General features: G+C 38.7%; 1 protein-coding gene across 3 annotated transcripts in view; it reads right to left on the reverse strand.

The window, feature by feature from the left end:
- LNPEP (leucyl and cystinyl aminopeptidase) overlaps window positions 1–22,124 on the reverse strand; it is a 67,167-nt gene that overhangs the window by 29,389 nt on the left and 15,654 nt on the right. For 2 of the 3 annotated variants that reach the window (XM_056324553.1, XM_056324554.1), the window contains exons 2-3: window positions 7,716–8,556; window positions 3,410–3,548 (exon numbers count right to left, since the gene is read on the reverse strand). In XM_056324553.1, the coding sequence (XP_056180528.1) occupies window positions 3,410–3,548; window positions 7,716–8,556 (980 nt within the window). Of the gene's footprint in view, window positions 1–3,409; window positions 3,549–7,715; window positions 8,557–11,399; window positions 11,507–22,124 lie in introns of all 3 variants that reach the window. The other variant, XM_056324555.1, reaches the window with a different exon arrangement.

Here is a 22,124-nt window from a genome sequence, read left to right on the forward strand (position 1 = left end):
CTGCTACTGTGAGGGCTCTAGCTTATTCTTCTGGAGAAGTCTATCACCACAATGGTAATAATAAAGACATAATAAAGGAAAGTAGGCAGGTATTGCTACCAAAATAGTAGCACCTAGCACCCAGGAAACACCCTTCTTGCTCTTGAATTGTCCTTACCATTTTCCTTCAATAGCCAGCCACAAATGACAGTGAAAAAGAGTTGATCGTTATTTTGCCGTCACTCTATCTGCCAATTGTTATCTGCCAAGCTGGCAACCAAGATGCTAGATACCAGAGGTATACCAGTTAATTCTTTCTCAACTAACAGAGATGAAAATTATCAAAGAAAATCCTTTCCCATCTTCTTTATAATGATGTCATCAGAGATGAGCAAAAGAACATACAGGCTACATCAGCATTACAGTAGCAGTAAACAGTCTATAGTAGTGTGTGCAAGAGGAAGAGCTGAAAACAAAAATACTCTTAGTCTCTCTGAGAACCAACCAGCGTCCTTCAGAGTACCCATCATCTATGGAAGGTACATGGAAGAACAGAATAGACTTCTAGCAACTATGTGCTATTAGTTCAGCAATGTCTGCTGTACATATGCAGCAATGGTAAACCATAGTTTACTTTTTCTGCTTGAAGAACTATGGAAGCTGTTGAAAGTTGCCTTAGCCACTTGTCTAACTCCTATCAGAGGAAAGTGAGTGAGCACTATTTCTTGTTTACATAAAACAGGAGAGTTGTCCAGCAGTCTGTTTCTTAATTCAGTGAAGAAAAGAGCAGCAAATAAAGTGCTCTTAGGCCTGGACATAAACTAAAGTGCTGCAACCCTGTTAAAAGTAATGGTTGAGAATTACCACAAATACAGGAACATAAACACTCATGCACTGTGAAAAAGATATTTCACAAGGTTGCAGTTATGAGCCTGGTTTTGAAAAACAAGGTAGCTACATCAGCACCTGAGCTTTTGACAACACCTGGAACCCAAACTGCACAGTTTACATGTGTCCCCCCTTTTTTCATTATTAGTTAAATCAATGTCAGTATTAATAAGTTTCTGTTGGGTGACAAATGGTGGCAATGTTTTGATGAAAGAGGACCTAGTTCAGACAGACTAGGCAGTAAATTAGTCTTGCTGGTCTGCCTAAATGAATTAGGCTTCTATAAAGGTTTCTCCAAAGGCTTACTGACATAAAGCATCACCACAAAATTCAGATATGCTCTTACAAGATTTTGTCTGAAAAGATCCATGTGAAGGAACTTCAGATTCCTCATTCATATTCTGGGGTTGCCTCTGTATTCATAGAATCATAAAATCACTTAGGTTGGAAAAGACCTTTAATATCATCAAGTCCAACCATTAACCCAGGACTGCCAAGTCCATCACTAAACCATGTCCCTAAGCATTCCACCACCTCCTTCAGCAGCCTGTTCCAATGATTGACCACCCTTTCAGTGAGGAAATTTTTCCTAATATCTGATCTAAAGCTCCTCTGGCATAACTTGAGGCTGCTTCCTCTTGTCCTGTTGTTTGTTGCCTGGGAGAAGAGACCTAACCCCACCTGCCTGCAGCCTCCTCTCAGGCAGCTGTAGAGAGCAGTAAGGTCCCCCCTCAGCCTCCTTTTCTCCAAACTAAATAGCCTCAGTTCCCTCAGTTGCTCCTCACAAGACTTGTGCTCCAGACCCTTCACCAGCTTCATTGCCCTTCTCAGGACACGCTCCAGCACCTCTACGTCCCTCTTGAACTGAGGGGCCCAAACGTGAACACAGCATTCGAGGTGCAGCCTCACCAGTGCCAAGTACAGGGGGACAATCACTTCCCCTGTCCTGCTGGCCACACCATTTCTGATACAAGCCAGGATGCTGTTGGCCTTCTTGGCCACCTGGGCACACTGCTGGCTCACGTTCAGCTGGCTGCCAACTAGCACCCCCAGGCCCTTTTCTGCCAGGCACTTTCCAGCCACTCTGCCCCAGCCTGTAGCGCTGTGTGGGGCTGGTGTGACCCAGGCGGAGGACCCAGCACTGAGCCTGATTGAACCTCAGCCCATTGGTCTAACCTGTCCAGCTCCCTCTGCAGAGCCTTCCTGCCCTCCAGCAGATGAATACTCCCCACCAACTTGGTGCTGTCTGCAAACTGACTGAGGGTGCGCTAGATCCCCTTGTTCAGATCATCAGTAAAGATATTAAATAAGACCGGCCCCAGTACTGAGCCCTGGGGAGCACTGTTTATGAGCGGTCACCAGCTCGATGTAACCCCATTACTACCACTCTTTAGGCTCCACCATCCAGCTAGCTTTTTATCCACTGTAAAGCAGGTGTCCAAACCATGAGCAGTCAGTTTATGCAGGAGGATGCTGTGGGAGGTGCTGCCAAAACTTTACTAAGGTCCGGGTAGACAACATACACAGTCCTTCCCTCATCCACTAGGTGGGTCATCTTGTCATAGAAGGAGATCAGATTCATCAAGCGGAACCTGCTTTTCATAAACCCATGCTGGCTGGCCCTTGGTTGCCCTGTATGTCCTGCATGATGACACTCAGAATGATCTGCTCCATAACCCTCAGGATGATCTGCTCCAAAATACTCCCTGGCACCGAGTCCGACTGACAGGCCTGTAGTTCCCCAGATCCTCCTTCCTGCCCTCCTTGTAGATGGGTGTCACACTGGGTAACCTCCAGTCTTCTGGGACCTCCCCAGTTAGCCAGGACCATTGATAAATGATGGACAGTGGCCTGGTGAGGTCCTCCACCAGCTCCCTCAGTACCCTCAGGTGGATCACACCTGGTCCCATAGATTTGTGCATGTCTAAGTGGAGCAGCAGGTCACTGATGGCTTCCTCCTGGACTGTGGGGACTTCATTCTGCTCCTTCTCATCCCCATCTTCCAGCTCAGAGGGCTGAGTACCCAGAGGGAAGGTGCTCTTAGTAGTAAAGACTGAGACAAAGAAACAGCCTAAAAATTCACACACCTTTGTTTAGGCTCAAAAGGACATCCTTCAAGATCAGGCATATCTTTCACAGAGACTGCTGCTAGTTACACAAGACTAATGATAAAGATATTCCAGTAGCCCACACGTGTGCAGTATCAACAAACAGAAAAGAAAAAGTAAATCTTATGCCAACAACAAAACTCCTGCAAAATAATGCTTCATTTACATTCAACAGGAACCCCTCCCACAGCCATTCAACTGGCCCTACAATAATATACTACACTGTGTAGTGCATTGGACAGGTGTTTTCTCTATGAAGTTACATAGTTCAAGTCTTTGAGGAAGAGACAGTTATGTTATAAAGTCATACAGTTCATAGCTTATGTGCTCAAGTCAATTCCCTGGACATTAATGCAACAAAAACACAATGCAAAGCACTGAAGCAGATTACCTAGGCAGCAGCTCTACTAAAATTCCTCTACAAAAGCAGGTACCTTTGGCATATTTGACAGAGTGGAAAGTTTCTCATCTCTTTTGATCTTGATTAAAAAAGTAGCTTTAAATGCTGGTTCATCAAAGCATGGAAAAGCAGACCTTGCTGCCAGAGGTTCAAACTGAGTTGCTGCAAACCACCTAATGGGAAGAGTAGAAAAAAGCAAATTAAGAATTACGAAAAAGATAAACCTCAGTTTATTTATAATAGAACAGTTATTCTACCCCCAAACCTTGTCACAGCCTGTTATGGGACTAGCTTTCTGCATGGTAGATGACAGCATTTGTGCAGTTAGAATAAATGTGTACAGGAATGAAGCTGAGTTAATTAACATCGATAATATTCAGCTGTGGGCTGGTTTCAGGGGCGGCAGGTTGGCTGACGTGGATAAGGTGCAGCTGTGGCTGGTTCCTGCTGAGTGGTTAAATAGCTCTAAGGGGCATGGAAGGGGAGCAGCCAATGAAGAGAGACCTGGAAGAAGCAAAGGGGGAGAGGAAGAGAGACCTGGATGAGGAGAGACAAAGAGAAGGCAGTAAAGGGACTGACATGAAGAGTATGAAGAAACAGCACGAAGAGTAGATGGACCTTTGAGACCTTGTGGGGGATTGGTGGCTGTGCCAGGGCAAGGTGTGCTAGCTACTTATTGAAGTTAACCTGGTACGTGATGGTAAAAGACCTTGTTACAGCTGGCTGGTTTTGAGAGTGCTGTGACATAAATGTTTCATTAACTAAAGGGGGTTTTAACCCCCAAAAAATGTATGTATTTGAGGACTAATCTGCTTGACTGGTTTTTGTCTTCTTAACAAAGAAGAATACACCTGGAATAATACAGATAGAGAACAATCACCAAAATATAAGCCAGCAAGAGGGAGAACAAAAACAAGATTAAATTACATTTGTCAGCATGACCACTGAATAAGAGTTTTGAAACCTCTGCAGCAAATAGGACTACAAGGAAGCTTTTTTCCATCTCATTGACATGCCTCCTCCTGCAGATGCTCCCACAGTTCATCTAACCGCACACTTCTCCCTTTGCCTGCTAGTAGATGGATTCTGTGGAAGTTCATGCACCATCTTGTCTCTAATTCAACAGCTAGGACTTCTCAGAGATGTATGCTTCTTCTCCAGTATTCTGATACTAGCTAGCCACAGAAATTACATCTTTTCCTAGAGGGCACCTCTGACTTATATTCTGCTCCTGCAAGACAACCCTGGGAGCTCAACAAGAAGTCTGCCAATTTAAGTCTTATATTTACTGGAGCTAATCAGTGGAGAGAACAGTGGTTCACAGTTTTGTTTGTTTTGGATTTTGGGGTTTATTTTTGTTAACCTACTGCCAAGCTTTCCACTAGTTTTGGGGATTTTTCTTTTCTTTTGTACTTTTTTGGTCCTACAACTTTTCTAAGGAGGCACAGTGCTGACAATTTATAAGATTAACCTCCACGCCTGCTTTCATCTTATTATTCTTCTCTTCCCCCTGGCGGACAATCTTGAAGATGGTGCAGTAAGTTTCTTTTTCTTTTTTTCTTCACTCCAAGATTTTACAGAAGAAAAACAAAGAACAATTCTGCATAAAAATACAAAAAAGGCCCACGGTTTTTTGTTGGGGTTTTTTTTGTTTGTTTTTTAAATTTGCACCTGGCAACAGTGAGTTATTTTGCTGTTTGGTGATTTTTATGTTTTTGTGGCAATATAAAACATTTTCAAAAGAAAATAAATTTTCTTGCAAAAGCAGCTTGATAGTTTGAGTGTTATACAGAAAATGCAATAACAACAGAGGTTGTTGAAGTAGCCCGCATTTGTAAAACAGCTGACATTAAGCATACAGACGCAAAGCCCCTGGACATAGAAGAGTCAGGGAAGGCAATGGAAATGATGATATCAGCATGGAGTTATCTGAAAAAGATTTACTGAAAAGCATACATGTTAAGGCATGTGCTACATCCTGTTCCTGAACAAAATCAGGTAACACTGGACTGAAGGGGGACGAAAACTCAAGAACTTACTGACAGATCATCTCTTTCCTCTTTGAATACTTATACATTCTCTTTCTACTACAGTAAATAGAAGAAGAAAACAAAGCTTCAGCTACATAAGGAGAGGAAAAAACATGGAAATTCAAAAAGGGGCTGATCATTCAAGTGATTTTTGCCTTCTAAATTTACTACATTCTTATTCCCATTTATTAGATGGTAAAGCATGTCTTTAATGTCTGTGATAAGCTACTTAGCTCTATTTCATCTTGTGGTCATGTTCTTCTGATGTAATCTACAACCTTTGTGATTCTTCATTATCCAAAGCATTCCACAACAGAGACAAATTACAGGGTTTTTGCTATGACGATTGAATTCTGAAGCTTATCAGCAGTTTCCCAAGTGGCAATAGATTCTCTCCAATGATAATGCAAACACTGAAACATTTTAGTATAAGCTCAGGAACAACCCTTTCAAAAAAGGTTTATCAACAGCACTTTACCTGGGTGATCTGAACAGTCATCTATCTACATTTGCACCCTAGTAAAATACACACACCTTCATCAGAGATGCAGGCCAACTGAAACAGATCAGCAATCCTTTAACCCAAATTTATTTCTTAGAATTCTTGATCACTTTAAGAAAGCCCCTTGGACTACTTCACATGAAGACCAACAGGAACACATGGGAGTAAAGAGGAGAAAGGTCAGTTGCTGACCAATTCATGAACGCACTAAGTGTTCTGCAGTTCATCTGAATGTGCCAGGTTTTGCATATATTTGAAAACAACTATTGCAGCTAACTTGTTTTCTTGTACACTTCAGCACTACATCATAGACCCACTGGGATCTAGATAAAGAGAGCTTCAAAGCCAAATTGTGAGCAAACTTTAGAAAAATAAATGAGTTTTGGTTTAGTTGTCTGTTGTTAACACTTAGAGAGGCCTGCTAAATCTGAAACAAAATATTCTAAGTTTTTGTTTAAAGAATAGAACAGAAATACATCTTTCTTATGGTACACAGCTCCCTAACTGTCTATGAAATCATCTTTACACTAAGCATCTTGTTTTGTTTAATTTTTTTTAAAGATGAGCAATAATTGAGGAACTTAAATAATATTAGCAGTGTGTAGATACCATAGCTCACTGCAGAGAGAAAAATTATGACCAAGTTTGCCATGCTTCTGTTTTATTCTTCAAGGAGTCTCACTGAAAAAGTTTGCAACAGCTCAATGAAGGGTCTGGTTTTAAGTAACTGAAATTAAATACCATCTCAGCATGATCCTCTTCTCAGAGAATACTTTCAAGTCTATGTTGTCTATTTGTAAATGTTTGGGTTGGTGGTGCAAATTCTAAGTCCTGCCATCCCCTTTCAGGAAACAAAATCTGCTTATTAATATTTTGGGAATTTATATAAAAACTCTCTGTTGCAAAGATTTGTAACACTGATAACACTGATTTTTCTTGCTTTTTCCTTTACATCTCATTTCAGGGTTTTTTTTTTCAATCTTTAGATCTTAGCAGTTCTTCACACAAGCTGTGTTTTATGCCTTTACTGTATTTAGCAGTTGTTTTGTGGGTCTTTCAAATGTCAGCTGGTCCTGGACTGACCCATACTGCTTTTCCTGTCTTTTGTTTATTACAGTGCTCTGTTTCTAGAAAACCTGCATGGATAATTACATGTTCAACAAAGGCATGAACACTCTTAAGTACATGACCAGTATAAGGTCCAATTGAACCAGGTGGTGGTGGGTGGTAATTTCATTAATTTTCTTGGTAAAAAGCACTGATTTACCCTTTTTAAAAATGAGTGTGATATTTCCCTTTTCTCCAGTCACTGGGGACTTCTGACTGTCATGACTTTACAATTGAAAGAAGCTTGCCAACTACATCTGTTGGTTCCCTTAAGACTGTGGGGTGCATCTCACTGGATTTCATGGACTTCTGTATGTTCAGGTTCCTCAGATGACGTTAAACATGATCTTCTCTTACAATAGTGGGACTTTGTTCCCCCTGTCCCTGCCTTGAGACTCAAGAGATGTGGGAAGAATTTCCAAAGAGAGAAAGTAAACATTAAAAAACCAAAAACGGACACTGTAACTACCTACAACCACTATACTGCACTACATTTAACTGATGGAAAGGCTGTCATCACTTAATGAGCTCATCCGTGAAAGACATTTTTCAGGTAGGTTAATTGTGAAACTAAAGGTCAATTTCACTCAATAAGAATCAGTTGCACAAAACATCCAATAGAAGAAGAAACCCCTGTTATTTCTATAATCAAAGCACAATCTAGAAGTAAAAGAAGAGAGAAGCTGCATTTGTGGGCATACCTTTGCTCAGAATTCTCATCCTTGTAAGAAATTTTGTAAAAACCATAATAAGTATCTGATAAATTAGATGAATATTCTATGTTGATAGTATAATTCTGTCCTACAAGGAGAGCCTCAGGAGCCATGACAGCAATCTGGTCATACAGTGGATACTCCAGGAATTCAACTGGCTTTGCTTGGTGCCCTGCTGCTGAAGTAATGGTTGCCTTGGTGATATTAAGTCCTGAGCTGTGAAGTACAATCTTCCAAGTTACCTGAACGATGTTAACCACTATCTTTACAGAGCCTGCAAATTTCAGAGTAGTTAGGTTTGGCTGCAAGACAAGATCATAATGCAGCGGTACAACATCAGTAGGAAGTCTAATATTTGCCCATGGGAATAGTTTTCCATTGGTTGCCAAAGGGTATATTAGTTCCATTGTATGATTTTTTTTATGGCAGCCTTCTTTGGTAAAGGTACATTTGGGAAGAAGATATATCACCATTATTAATGAAATTGCAATCACAAGAACAACTGTGCAAACCACCATGGTCCTCGTAGAGGGCACCAAACATGATCCATTTGGATTTTGTCTATAGACAGACATGTTATTCCGGAGACCCGAGCTTCTGTTCATGAAGGACATCCCCAGCAATTTTGCTGATGACTCATAATCCTCTTCATCATCGTCCATTTCATGTTCTCCAAGGCCACGCACCAAGAGCCGGGAGCTCCTTGGTTCATATTCCACTTCATCAGGCTCCAGGGGATGTAAACAAGGCTCTTTTGCCAAGTCAACCACATCAGGCTCTTCTTCAAACATACTGTTTTCAATCATATTCCTGGGCAACTGAATTCGATCTGAAAAAGAAAAGATCATATGTTACATGATAAACAAAAGGCATGATTATAATACCTCAAAGATAGTTTACTGAATTACAGAATGGGAAACACTTATAAGCACATACAATCAAGAGCCCTTCAACATTCTCTCTCAGGTTTGTTTCCAGAAAACATTTCTGTGCTTTTCTGCCTACTCTAATTTTTCGTTCAATATCTTCAAAAGGATGCTTCCATTGCACATGCTCAATCCTATGTCTTGCACTGTAACTGGGGATCAGCAATATCACTGCATAGTGCTCCCAGTTCATTGATTTCAGTGTCTTGGCTATATTTCCTCTACCCCAGTAAACTACGTTTGTACTCAACTACATTAGTTAAGACAGAATATCCTTTATGTTTCAGGGTAAACCACAGGCAGCCAATACAGTCCTAGAGGTGTTTCTGAATATTCTAGTTACTGAGCTCTTTAATAGGGGAGAAAATATGCTAATGTGCTGGCAGCTACACAAATAAAATATCCATTTGACATTTTCAAACTTGATTTTTCACACACACCCCAAAAAAGATAAAAAAATATTTCTCATATAATAATAATGGCAGTATAAAAAAATATCATTCCAATTGACATATTTATTTAAGAGCTAACCCATGTTTCAAGCAACCCTTGAAACATTCCATGCAGGTAAGAAGTTAAATCACTGCCAGTCAAGACTCTTTGTCTCCATAAAATCTGTCTTTAACAGATCACTGAACATAAAAGAACTGAAATTCATGCCAACTTTAAAAAGCATCAAATACTCTCATATTCTACATGCAGTTACATTTTAATCAAAACTTCTGGTCATGTCTGTAAGTGTTTATGTAAAAGGTTGTCTTTCAGGTAACTGGCTCAGTGGAAAGTGGACAAAAATAAAACTTTTCAAAAGAGGTATATACAGGGAATGGGACATGGATACCCAAAAGTAGCTGACTTAGAAGTAAGGAGCTTTTTTTCACACTGTATTTAATCCAAAGCACCATAAAAAAAACATAGGAAGGATGTCAACTGGCTTTTGTTAGGACACCACACAGCTGTCTAGAAAACAAAACAATTCAAATGGAAAAGCCATCTATATGGAGATCTCTCTCCCCAAGAGATCCTATTACCAAATTTTTAGGGCCTTTAAATTACAGTTAATTTCAATAGTCCCCTGTCACAGCTTCTGTCTAAGAGACAAGTCAAAACTTCTGCCCAGCTGCAACACTTCAGAAATGAAACTAATCTCTTTCAGACGTGAAGGTCTACTGCTAACTGATCAATAATCACATCATGCCTCTACCCTCCACATTCTATGTGTTCAGAATGAGGAAGATAAGTTTTTATTTGGATCTAAATGTACCGAAAAGTAGGTTGACTTTTATTAAAGTTCTGACAAGAATGTACATTTTGCCAATCTATGTACAGCCTAGAATATCAGTGTTCATATAACACATTACTGATTTTATCTATATTGCTAAGGTTCCATCCAAGAACTGAGGATAATATTATACAGAAATAAATTATATAAATAATTTCAGGAATATAACTATATATCATGGCTTGATAGGACTTAAAATGCTAAAACAGATTAATGGAAGATTAATTACTGTGAGGGTAAGGATGTATGGTTTCGTATTAGCCTCTTTTTTCCATTTTTTTTTTTTTTAATGTCAGGTTTCTATATGGCTGAACTTCTCAAAGGTGAAAGTAAAACTTCATAAAGAAAAGATGGCAAGAATCTTTTCAAGTCAGATACACCAACCTCAACATTTACTCCAAAATGTATCAAGACTTCCTGTTTCAAGGCCACAAACTCAGGTATCTAGTATCAGCAGCTGTACCACTGAAAAGGATGGAGCAAGAATCCTTATTGTAGCCCACATTCTATTATGCTTTTCTCTTTGTGTGGTATCTGTGTTTTAAACCTCTAATGATACTTGTCTGCCACTTATTTCAAAGTTACACTGACAGACTATTCAGATACCTTCCAAACAAATAATAGCTTCATAAATCAGCACCTTGCATCTCCAACAAAAAAATACTGCATTACTTTAAAACAGATCAATCTTGGAACATTTCTCTGCAAAGGTCTAAAAATAAGAAAAAAGAAAATAAAAAATCCTACCCCACAAAAATAAGCCAGGAAGAGGAAGGTGCACTGGTCAATCTCAACAAGCAATATGGAGATGGATGAAAGCAGGGAGTTTGCTGGAATTTGGATGTACCTGCTCACCCTTTGTCCCACTGTAAACATCCTGCTCTGACTAGTAATAGGATCATAGGGTCATAAGACCTGAGGTTGGAAGTGACTTCAGGAGGTCACCTACTCCAACCTTCAGACAAAAGCACCTTCTAAAGCTGTCCTTACGGCATTTCCCAGCACGGTGCTCTTGTTCCAGCCTTCAGGCTGTGGCTGCAATTCAACGGTCCAGCACTATGGTCTCTACATTAGAGCATGTGCACTCATACATCAGGTTGGAGGTTTCACACAGTAAAGAAAGAGGATAGAAAGCTAAGTTGCAAGTGAAAACATACAGGCAAATTAGTGGAGAAAAAAACGGAAAGACAAAGTACTGTGCAACAGAAGCTCTTTTGTAATTTCTCCACCCAAGAATAGTTTATCAAGAACTCACTAAACTACTTCTAGCAGAGATTCTTGCTGATTACTCCCTCAGCTGGTTGCTTTCTAAATCTGCTTGCTAGCTTTAAGCAGATTTGTAAACAGACTAAAGACCAAATTTCTTCAAGTCCCAACACAATCCCACCCCAAAACAACCAGCGGCTGGTGGAAGATACCCAAATCAATATCTGCTATGTAGAAAAGGCAGGTATTCAGACTCACATCTTAACCACTCCAAAAGGTAGCAGCCATTCAGTACACAGCTCCAACCCCAGCCATGGCATGTGCTGCTGCATGGCCAGCAAAAGAGGTAGAAGACAGGGGAGGCACTGTAGAGGGAAGGAGGAGAAAGATAAAGAGCATAAATCTAGCAGAAAGTAGGCTTCATCAGCTCTGCTGCTTATAGAACAGTCTGCTTTTTCAAGAGCTTATTCTCTAGCAAGTTTCTTCTAAAGCCAACTATCTTAAATTTTTCAAAATTACATGCAGGCACTAATAACTCTTCTAGTCAAAAAGAATTCTACAAAAAAATCTCGGACTGAAACTAAGACAGAAAATCTAAACCAGAAGTTAATTTCAAAGCAATTCACAGTTTTAACACCTAAGAGACATTCATTTCTAGGAAGACAACAGTTAAAACGAATTTCTGCAAAGGTATTTGTGAAAATTGGAAGCAATCAAAGTCTTGATTGTTCTGCAGTGCTGAAAATCTGTAAGATCAGAACTTTACTGAAGGTCAAGGGCATCACCAGCCTACTATTCACCACTGGAAAGCACACAAAGCATCAAAAGGTTACTGGAGTTATATATGCTGACATATGCATTCACAAAAGCATAAAGTCAGGCTACTTTTGGAGAGGAACCATGGCAAACATGTTTAAAGCTTTTACACTCAGGTAAACTCTGGACTATTTGCTTCATGCTGGTTCACTGCAATTTATAACAGGATAGTGCGAGTCATCAATCATATGAATTGAACTCATATGACCTTTCATTTTTTAACCCATAAGCTGCTACATAAAGTATGATCTAAAAAACCCATAGGATGAACAGAAAAAGGTATTCTCAAACTGAAACAAGCCATAAGGAATAAGCAGCAGCCTGAGGAACATGACTGCAAACATCACATTTCACTGTCATCTTTCACATCAAGTATGGCAAAGAGGCAAACATTCCCATTATAAAACATACTAAAAGCACGTGAATTTCAGATATTCAAACAGATTAATTCAGGTTCCAAATATGATGCAGGAAAAATCAGCATAAATTCAAGACTAGGGAACTTTAACCTGTAAAGAAGCTGCATGCTTCCAGTGAACTACCACTGCCATGCCTGAGGCTGCAGGTACATGACAGGCGTTTGTGGTCAGACTAGTCCACAGTTAAGGAAGTACTGATCTGAGCTGCTAAAATGCACTATAAAAATGATCTGTCATCAGACATGGAAATTTAAATCTAAATCTTTACTAAATATAAGCTTAGTGTGACAGTGGCAAGAAGGTAAAAAAAAAAAGTCATGGGGCTGAGTCTTGTTGCTCCCTAATTAGCACTAATGAAATGACATTAAACTCTTAAAGCTTAAACACACCCAAGTAAAAGTGATTTTACACAATTTTATCACAAATTTTTAACTGAAAACTAGAGATTTTCAATGTCTTCTTCAATATGTGATCTATTACCACATCTAGCAGAGAACAATGAGAATACTCACAGTCTAGAAACAATCCTGAGAAGAGATTTCAGGTTAAAAACTGAAAGTGCTAGACTAATCCAGAAATCCAATCCTCCTAATACTGCAAAGCTGAAGGAAGGCAGACATTTTGTCAATGTTGTAGTTTTTGAAGAAGTTTCTTTACGGCTGCCTCCTGCAATGCAGATGCCCAAAAAACTCATCACAGTATTCAGAGCCATAACAAACCCAGTCTGCTGTTTTCTGGAAAGAGGACAGAATGCTTAGACATGAAATTCAAATGCAGTTTAGAACAGTACAGAACCATGCTGTAGGTACTGCATCCTTTGCTAATGTGAACAGCATAGTCATACCCAGGTGGTAAAAAGTGGCATGACTTAAGGGCACCAAGCTAAACAGAAGAAGGTCCCTTACCTTGTTGCTACAAGACATACATCTTGCACTTCTCCACCCTTTCACAAATCAGTTCTTTAACTTACAAAGCAACTTTACTACAATACTCAAGTTCGGTATAAAACATGATCATGCAGGGACAATCAGGGGCTGCAGTAAAACTGTCTAGAATTTGCTCCAAGTATTTGTTTTGTCTGAAGAGCTCCATTCCCATTAACGAGAATGTAAGCTTTCTCCTGAAGTGTAAACGCCTCAGGCAACACCATGTACTGAATATCAGTATATCCAGCAATTAAGTATCTTACGATGTTTTGGTTTTGGAAGCCATCACAAATATTCTGTAGAATAAAGAAAGTCATTATTCCTGTATTTTTCAGAGTCAGCATCTTCCTATAATGCTGTTGATACCTCTTTATAATGTTAAAAGTATGTACTTTTCCCTTGCACAAAAAATCAGTCATCTCTTGGCTCTGAGGACTCATGTCTGGGTATTCTATCTCAGAACTGAAATCTTAACACTCAAAATTATTATATGAATCTTAGCCATTCCTCAAGTTCATTCTTTTTTAAAATATATCCAGAAAATGCCCAAAGGCAACTGTTCTATTTTCAACTTTCCGTATTCTAATTAAGAGGTTAAAATTAAAAACCTGAATAATTTTAACCAAATGAATCCTGTTGGTAGGGTCACACAGACTGTTGCCACTTTCTGAGGCTGAAGATCAGCACATTCTCATCTTTAAATAATGATCAGGTATCACACAGTATTTTAACTGAAAAAAATGTTAAAAGAATTACAGTAACACATCCCATTTTGTAGCAACCGAACCCCTACTGCTGAGATAAGCACAGGAAACTTTCTGTTACCCTGGAATAACCCAGAAACTAAACAACTATTGGGTTGCATATTGTCACAGACCAGCAGATGCAGCAAAACCCAAGGCCAGAACAAACAGCCCTGCATAAAGCGTGCCTACTAGCTGGAGTGAAAAATGATTCCTCCAGAACGTAAATTATTTCGGCTGCATTTAAGTAATGGGGTAAAGCGTGCAGAGTTACTGCTACCCAAAAATAAACATTTACTAATGTGTTGACGTGTTTTGTGCCTGGTCTGTCAGGATAGAACACAGAAAAACTATGAACAAAGTACTTGTTTTGCTACTTGACTTGCTACCAAGCAACTCACGGATACTATGTCAAAGAATAATTCTGTCCAATGATTTCAGGAGTAGCTACAGGTGTTTAATAATGGTGTTACTCATTCAGAGCCATAATAGTGGTTTACATACCTAACTTTTATGGCCGAATTTGAAACCATTGCCCTTTTCTTAGCAAAAGCAGCTGAGACTGACCAAACAGCAAATTCCACAGAAAAACTGCATGGATTTTGTTCCTACTAAAGACTGGTTGCATTTGCTAAAACAAAACAGATTAAAAAGCAACTTCAAGTGTGGTTTTTTTTCCTCTTAAAGAGCTATTTTGTGTTCATGTACCTGTCTAAATGCCACCTTTTCTAGAAGTAGTGGTGAAACGCAAGATTTCAGCACAGATAGTAAGCTTAGAACATGGGATTTCTAATACATGAATAAAACTGCTACCATGATGGTAAAGTGAGTTTGAGAAAAAGATGCCATCAGGAGAAAATTCAGTGCCACACAGTATAACATCAAAACAGCAAAGGCTCCACTACTCCTTAAGCCTCAGAAAACTAGTCTTACTCTCATAAGTTTTAGTGAACAGCATAAAGCTATTTGTTTACAGGACTCCAAGAAAAGATTTGAAGTATTTACAAGTGCTTGCAAATACACTGTGTGGCAGGTAAGCACGCTTCAAGTGGGCAGATGTATTGTCATAAAAATAGTAAGATTGGTTATAGTACATGGAATCTGATCTTCTCTCCGTTATTTGGACTTTGGCACTAGTAACAAATGAAAGGAATGTGATAGTGAAAGCTAAAGCAGGTCACTGACATATAGCCACGGATACAAAGACTGAACAAACGCTACTGCGCTCTAAGTTATTTAATCCTTGTCAGCAACTAACATTGTCATATGAAAGAACCGATTAAGAAACTTTGCAGAAGTAATGACACATGTGAAGTCACTGCACTGTCATATCAAAAGTAGTATATTCAGTATAACCACATTCCCAGGAGAAAAAAAGTTGAAAATTATGTATCAGAAGAATTTTTGCATTAAAAATTAAAATTTGTATTTTGCTCAGTGAAGTAAGTTTCTCGTTGTACCTGAAAAATATAATAATAATTGGAAGCACACCACAATTTCAAAATAACCCATTATAGCCAAGACAAATTGTCATGGTTTAACCCCAGCTGGCAACTAAGTACCACATAGCCACTCACGCACTGCCTGCCTGCCCCCTCTTCACCCCCAAGGAATGGGGAGGAGAATTGGGAAAAAGGTAAAACTTAAGGGTTGAGATTAGAACAATTTAATAATTGAAATAAAATAAATAATAACAACAACGACAACAACAATTTAATGAAAAGGAGGGAGAAAGGGAGAGGAATAAAATCATAAAATCCAGAGGGAAGGACGAAAAAAACCAAACAAGTGCTGCACAATACAGTTGCTCACCACCTGCTGACCGATGCCCAGCCAGTCCCCGAGCAGCGGTCAGCAGGGCCCTGCCAACTCCCCCCAGTTTATATACTCAGCACCATCCCATGGTATGGAATATCCCTTTGGCCAGTTTGGGTCAGCTGTCCTGGCTGCCTGGCTGTGTCCCCTCCCAATTTCTTGTGCCCCTCCAGCCCTCTCACTGTCAGAGCCTGAGAAACTGAGAAGTCCTTGACTGAGGACACCAACATCACCCAGCAACAACTGAGCGTGTTATCAACATTGTTCTCACACCAAATCCAAAGCACTGCACCAGCTACTAAGAAGAAAATTAACTCCATCGCAGCTGAAGCCAGGACGCAAATGTATAAAATATTTCTGCTACACTTGCAGTGTCTTCGAAGAGGTAATATGACCTGTGCAGCAGCCGATGCAGACACGGCACTAGAAATTTTGTGAGTAATAGGTGTACTTGCTATAGAATCTGTTCTTTTAAGAAAAGGATGGACAAGTTACTTGGTACAGTATTCATCTGTACTTATGAGAGAGGAAAACAACAATTTACCTACTTAAGTGTACACTGTGGAATTTCTCACACATATCTTATGTCATCACTCCTTCCAGACTAGAGACAAGAACGACATTAAATATGAGAGCAAATAAAAAAACCAGAGGAACTTGTGTTGTACAGTTTGAGTGCAAGAAGGAGGAAAACAAGCTATAGGAAGACATCATAAGTTATATCCAACAAGCTTTCAGAAACGTTATGGGTTTGTTAAGATTAAACCAACATATAAACAAATACTATTTTATTTTATTTTAAATTTAAAACAAGTCTACATTTTAAGTGTACAAACCAATAAGCTTGTCGTTAGAAAAAAAACTATTCTTAATACATGGCAGGAAAGAAAGTCTAGACTTGACTGTAGAAACAAGAATGTCAGTTTTCATAGGAAATAGTTACCTAAAATGTGTATAAGGGTATTTGAGACACTGAGGATTTAGAAACACTATTAAAGGGTTACACATCTTGTCCTGCGCTGTCTGTCCCAAAATCTGCATCTTCAGCTTCAAATAAAAGGAGTGTACAGAGAGAGAAATGTTCTCATAATACTCCAAATATCTCCAGGTTAAAATTTTGGAAATGCTACTATGAAAAAGCAACATAGTATGTGGTTTTCAATCACCCTTTTCTAAGTTTCTTAAATCAATTTTGCATAGACCCATCTTCCACATTTACCTAATCAAAGCCATAAATCTATTACTTTATGCTGAGTTACTTAGTAAAAATATAATTTTAACAAAATTGTAAAAATTAAAACTATATACCCAGGTTCTGCTCCTACTAATGTTAGTTTACCAGTTCTGCCTAACAGGAGACAAATCAATCTCCACAATTCCAAACTGCAAAACATCAAATTTTTCATAAAAGAAAGAGGGAAACATTCACTCTTATCTGTGGACCCCATGCTGGACTCATTGCTTGAGTCTTGCTCCAAATCTCAATCTTATTCTCAGCCAAAACTATTGTTGCAGTTGGCTTGGCTTGGCTGAGGGGAAAGAAGGGAGACAGGTAGCCCAAAGATGAGTTCCAAAACACAGATTCATTTTGACAGATATGGAAACTGGCATACAGAGGCATTTTAAAGAAAACTGAGATTCTAAATACTACACTGGGAACCCAAAAAGGGAGCAGTATTTCAGAAAGTGCAACCACTTCCTCAGTGGAGGCTGCCAATTAAAAATCACTAGTTCCAAAGTGATTTTCTAACCAGCGGTAAAGACTTTTTATCCCTGTAAATAAGCATTAGAGTTTAAGTCAACAGAAATAAGGATACCCAGTATAGATAAAGACAACTTGCTAGCCAATATTTTTTTCCAACAGATGAGGAATAAAATGGCCTTGGCTTGCAAAGAAGTAGAGGTTTAACTGACAACAAAACATCTGAATTAGTAGCCTTCAAAAATGCACACTTAAAACTTCCACTGTTAACATTTTCTTAGAAAGAAACTTGTTATTTTTCTAAATTTAAAGATAAAATAAGGCTAGAAACCTTAGCTGAGGCTATTTATGAACTGCATAATCTAGTAAGGCAGAAAGGAGTTTCAAAAAATCCAGCAGACAAGGAAGTGACTCGAAAGTTATTACACTCCACCCTACCTAACCACTTCAGCAAATGAAGCAAGGCAAAAAAAATCAAGAAACAGAAGTGACAACTTGGAAAGTCTACAATATTTTATATCAATAGTTTAATGAAAGATGAATAAATAAAGATTTCAAAGAATAAAATCCTAAAAAGATATAAATACTGAGGCAATGTGCTTTTGCTTTTTCATAATCCCCCTGCCATTTTTACTTAGGCATCATTCAAATCTATATTGTATTTGCTGTTTTATATGCTGTATCTTAAGATCTTTGGCACAGGATTTGAACACATAGATGACATTATCTCACCATTAGGTGACATTCAACTTTTCCCAACAAAATCCTCAAATACCAAATAGTTACTACTGATAATTCCTGGCTGCATATGCCAGTAACTGCTCAGTCTACAAGTGCTTAAAAGTAAAAAAGCTCTTCTTATCTTAAGCCTTCTTTAGGCTCTTCCTGAATGTTTGGATACAGCTTCAGAATTGTTTTCTGTGTTATTGACGTTTCAAAATCTGCTGGTCAAATCAGATATAATCTCAGTTCTGTAAAAAAACCAGAACATGATCCCTTAGATAAAATTATTGATCTCAGCCAATCTGCACATGAGAAATGCCCTCAATGCTCAACTGCATAGTAGCCTGTAGCAAAAATTGCATATAGATGAACTGGCAGTAGTTAAATCTCTGCACATCTCCCACCTTGCATCTGGTTGCTTGCTTAGGCCAGTCATTTTCATTTCATGATCTGAACAAGGGATTATACAAGAGACACTTAAATCAACTGACGAAAAGCAACTGGTAGTTAACTTTTACTTCAAACTGTAGTTCCCTGTTGATGCAGCACCAGTAGCTATGAAAGGAAAGCCACACTTTCTGAGCATGGAGCATACATACCAAGCAGAGCCTAACTTTTAAACTGTTAACTACAGCAAACAAATAAATGGACCCACTCATGTGCAGAACTGCTTGTCATTCTAATGTTTAGTCCCGAAGAATGGGATGGAGCCTCTCCACCCACTTGAACACTGAGTACATAGTAGCTTCACCACCTTTTGACACACTTGAAAGGATACCACCTCCAAAGTTACCTGTGAAGCAGAATTCCCTTTCATCTCTGTTGAATGAGAGAACTAAACAGTGGGAATACAGTACATTCAAGCCAGTGGAGCTACACAGTCCAGTTCTTGCTGTCACACACAACCAAAACAACTGATGATCAATCCAGGCAGACTTTACGTGCAATTCTATTCTCAAAAAATATCTGCAGAAATATGAACCTGAAGCCAACTCATTTACCTTACCTTAGCACTGCCTTCAATTTCCCTGTTTACTCACTACCTCAAGGAAGTCTTCAGTATAAAAAAAAACCAAAAAACAAAAAACAAAAAAAAAACCAGTCAGTGCAGAGGAAATGAAATACTTATTCAGTAATGCAAAAATACACTCTTTGAAAGTTTCTGTAGTTGATTTGATAGCAATGTTCCACGCTTAGCATGGAATTATTCCCAGAACTGCAGGTTTCCTACTACTACTTAGTAACCATCCTTTAAGAATTCAATGTGCCATTTGTATTGAACTGTTGATTGCTGTGGTCTAGTGTCTTGTATTTTCTTGATGGACTGTATACATTAGAACAGTTAAAAACAGTACACTGTGGTTGCTGCAGATTGTTGTATAAATAATCAAAATTAAAAAAAAAAGTAGAAACGGGGGAAAAAAGACAGCAATTTTATAATATTTAGCAAAAAATGGTAATAAAAGCAGTTGATTGGACTAGTGCTTACCAATTGCTAGGAGAAATGTTATATGATTCCATCTGAGAGGTATTTGTTTTTGTAACTACATTATTTAAAATTGTTCATTCACTGCTTGCTGATAAGCTTTTCTTGGCAGTGCTAGGTGAACAGCATTCTTAAATCTGTGTCCAAGTGTCCAAAAGTATAAAATTTTGGAAAAGAATTCTGCCCCGTTTAAAAAAAAAGCTATTTCACATGGTTTACAGACTCTAATCTATTTATTCAGGAATGAGAACATTCCTTTAAAGACATTTGCTCTTGTTTTAGAAGCATAAATTGCTCCAAGGGAACCCTTGGCCTAAAGGGGAATGTAGGCTGCAGTGAAAGTAGACCCCTTTGGTGACAGCTGTAGTCAGAAGCAATATTTTAAGGTTTGAGGAAAAGTTAACAGAACACAAGAGGCTTCTAGTGGCTAACCAGCTCCTAAAGTTGTAGAGTAAGTATAAAATTGTTTCTACTCAAGTGTCTACTCTCTGATCCTGAAATTGATGGTGCAGGCAACAGTAAAACAAAATCAAAGGCTGTGATTATCAACACCTGTCTTGTTACTAGTTCTGTTAAAAATACATGCCTCTCTCATCTTCTGTAAAATAGACATTTAAAAAAGAGATAAGGCCGTTACTTGACAGTTTACCAACAATGTTTTCTGAGATGAAGTATTTTAAATCTCAGCAGGCCAAGTAAAACCAGTGTCTCATTTACACACACTGCTCTCTATGCAGCAGATATTTGCAATGCCCTCAAAATCTCTTCTGAAACAGCAATGCAGTGCCTTGTGTTCATTGATCCTTTTTCTCTGTCCCATACTGTCAGGGTTTTTTACTTTCATGATATGCAAATTCCAACCAAGGCAGACCAACAAAAGTACTCAGAAGACTATTTGTTACTGACTTTTCCACTGTTCAGTTTTGGAGCCGTTAAATTCGAAACTTGCATGAAAATACCCAGGGCTTGTTCATAAATATTTCTGCATTTATCAGTTCAAATATGTCAAATATGGGAAAAGACTGGGTTATGTTAGAAAAGAAAGAAAGAAGCAAACAGATGTCTGAAATTTCTTCGTTGACGAAAAACAAAAGCCACAACTTGGAGTCTTGACAGGCAACTTTGTCATTTGTGTGCCAATACCTAGCTCTTGGAAAGTCTAACTTACTATATGGGTTTAAGGTGAAAACATCCGAACAAGTGTAACTTACACGTTCAGTTATACTCATGAAATCTTTTCTGGAAAAAAACTAATTATCAGTAAGCATTTTCTCTTTATAGGAATTACCACAAAGAGTTACTTTGGTTCCAGTTACTACCTGAGGAAAAAAACCTCAAAAGAAAATAACCACTAAATAAGAAAGAAAATTTCCAAGTTATTAAATAAGTGAAGAACCGGAGGTGCAAAGAGGTTGGAGGTGATGGCTGCTGGAAACAATGAACTCTCCTTTTTTTAGTGAGGGACAGAAATCAAACTTTCTGAGCAAAAGAATTTAATAATTTTCTAATTATATGAATATTAAAGATATTTTTCTATAACTAAAAGACAATTATATTAAATATAATTATAAAAATATAATAATAGATTGAATTAATCACAAGTTGTTCTCATGCTAGACTGAGTCACAAAAAAGTTAGTTTTAAACCAAAATCTCAGTTTAAATACATTATTATATTTCAGTTGTCCCTCTACTGGTTTGTTAGATAACGAAAACTATCAAAACATAAGATACTGGAAGCATGTCCTGCTAATTACCAGGACCTGGTAGGGGTGACAAAGATCACAAGCATGTTGATTCCTCTGAATGATTTCCATGATGTAGAGTTGCAAACTGCACAGCACTGTGTCTTCAGAGGATGCAGTGTAATAAAACCTCATCCTTGCGCAAAGGCAGTGTCCAGGTGCAGCTGGTGGGCAGTAGTGGTTTTATGGAGAAATATGGTCTGTCTTTAGCTGAACTTTATAGCTCCTGCTGGCTTCATAATCAAGGAAGAAAGAGTTAATAACCTGCTACAGCACTTAGACACACAGAAGTCTATGGGGCCAGATGGGATCCACCCAAGGGTATTAAGGGAGCTGGCAGAAATGCTCATCAGGCCACTTTTAATAATTTACCAGCAGTCCTGGCTAACTGGGGAGGTCCCAGTTGGCTGGAGATTAGTCTATGTGATGCCCATCTACAAGAACAGTTGAAAGAAGATTCTGGACAACTACGGGCTGTCGGTCTGACTATGGTGCCAGGGAAGGTTATAGAGCAGATCATCTAGAGTGCCATCACATGGCATGTACAGGGCAACCAGGTCATCAGATCCAGTTAGAACAGGTTTATGAAAGGCAGGTCCCGCTTGACAA

This window comes from Falco biarmicus, chromosome Z, assembly GCF_023638135.1.
Source record: "Falco biarmicus isolate bFalBia1 chromosome Z, bFalBia1.pri, whole genome shotgun sequence".
In the NCBI taxonomy this organism is placed as follows: Eukaryota; Metazoa; Chordata; class Aves; order Falconiformes; family Falconidae; genus Falco; species Falco biarmicus.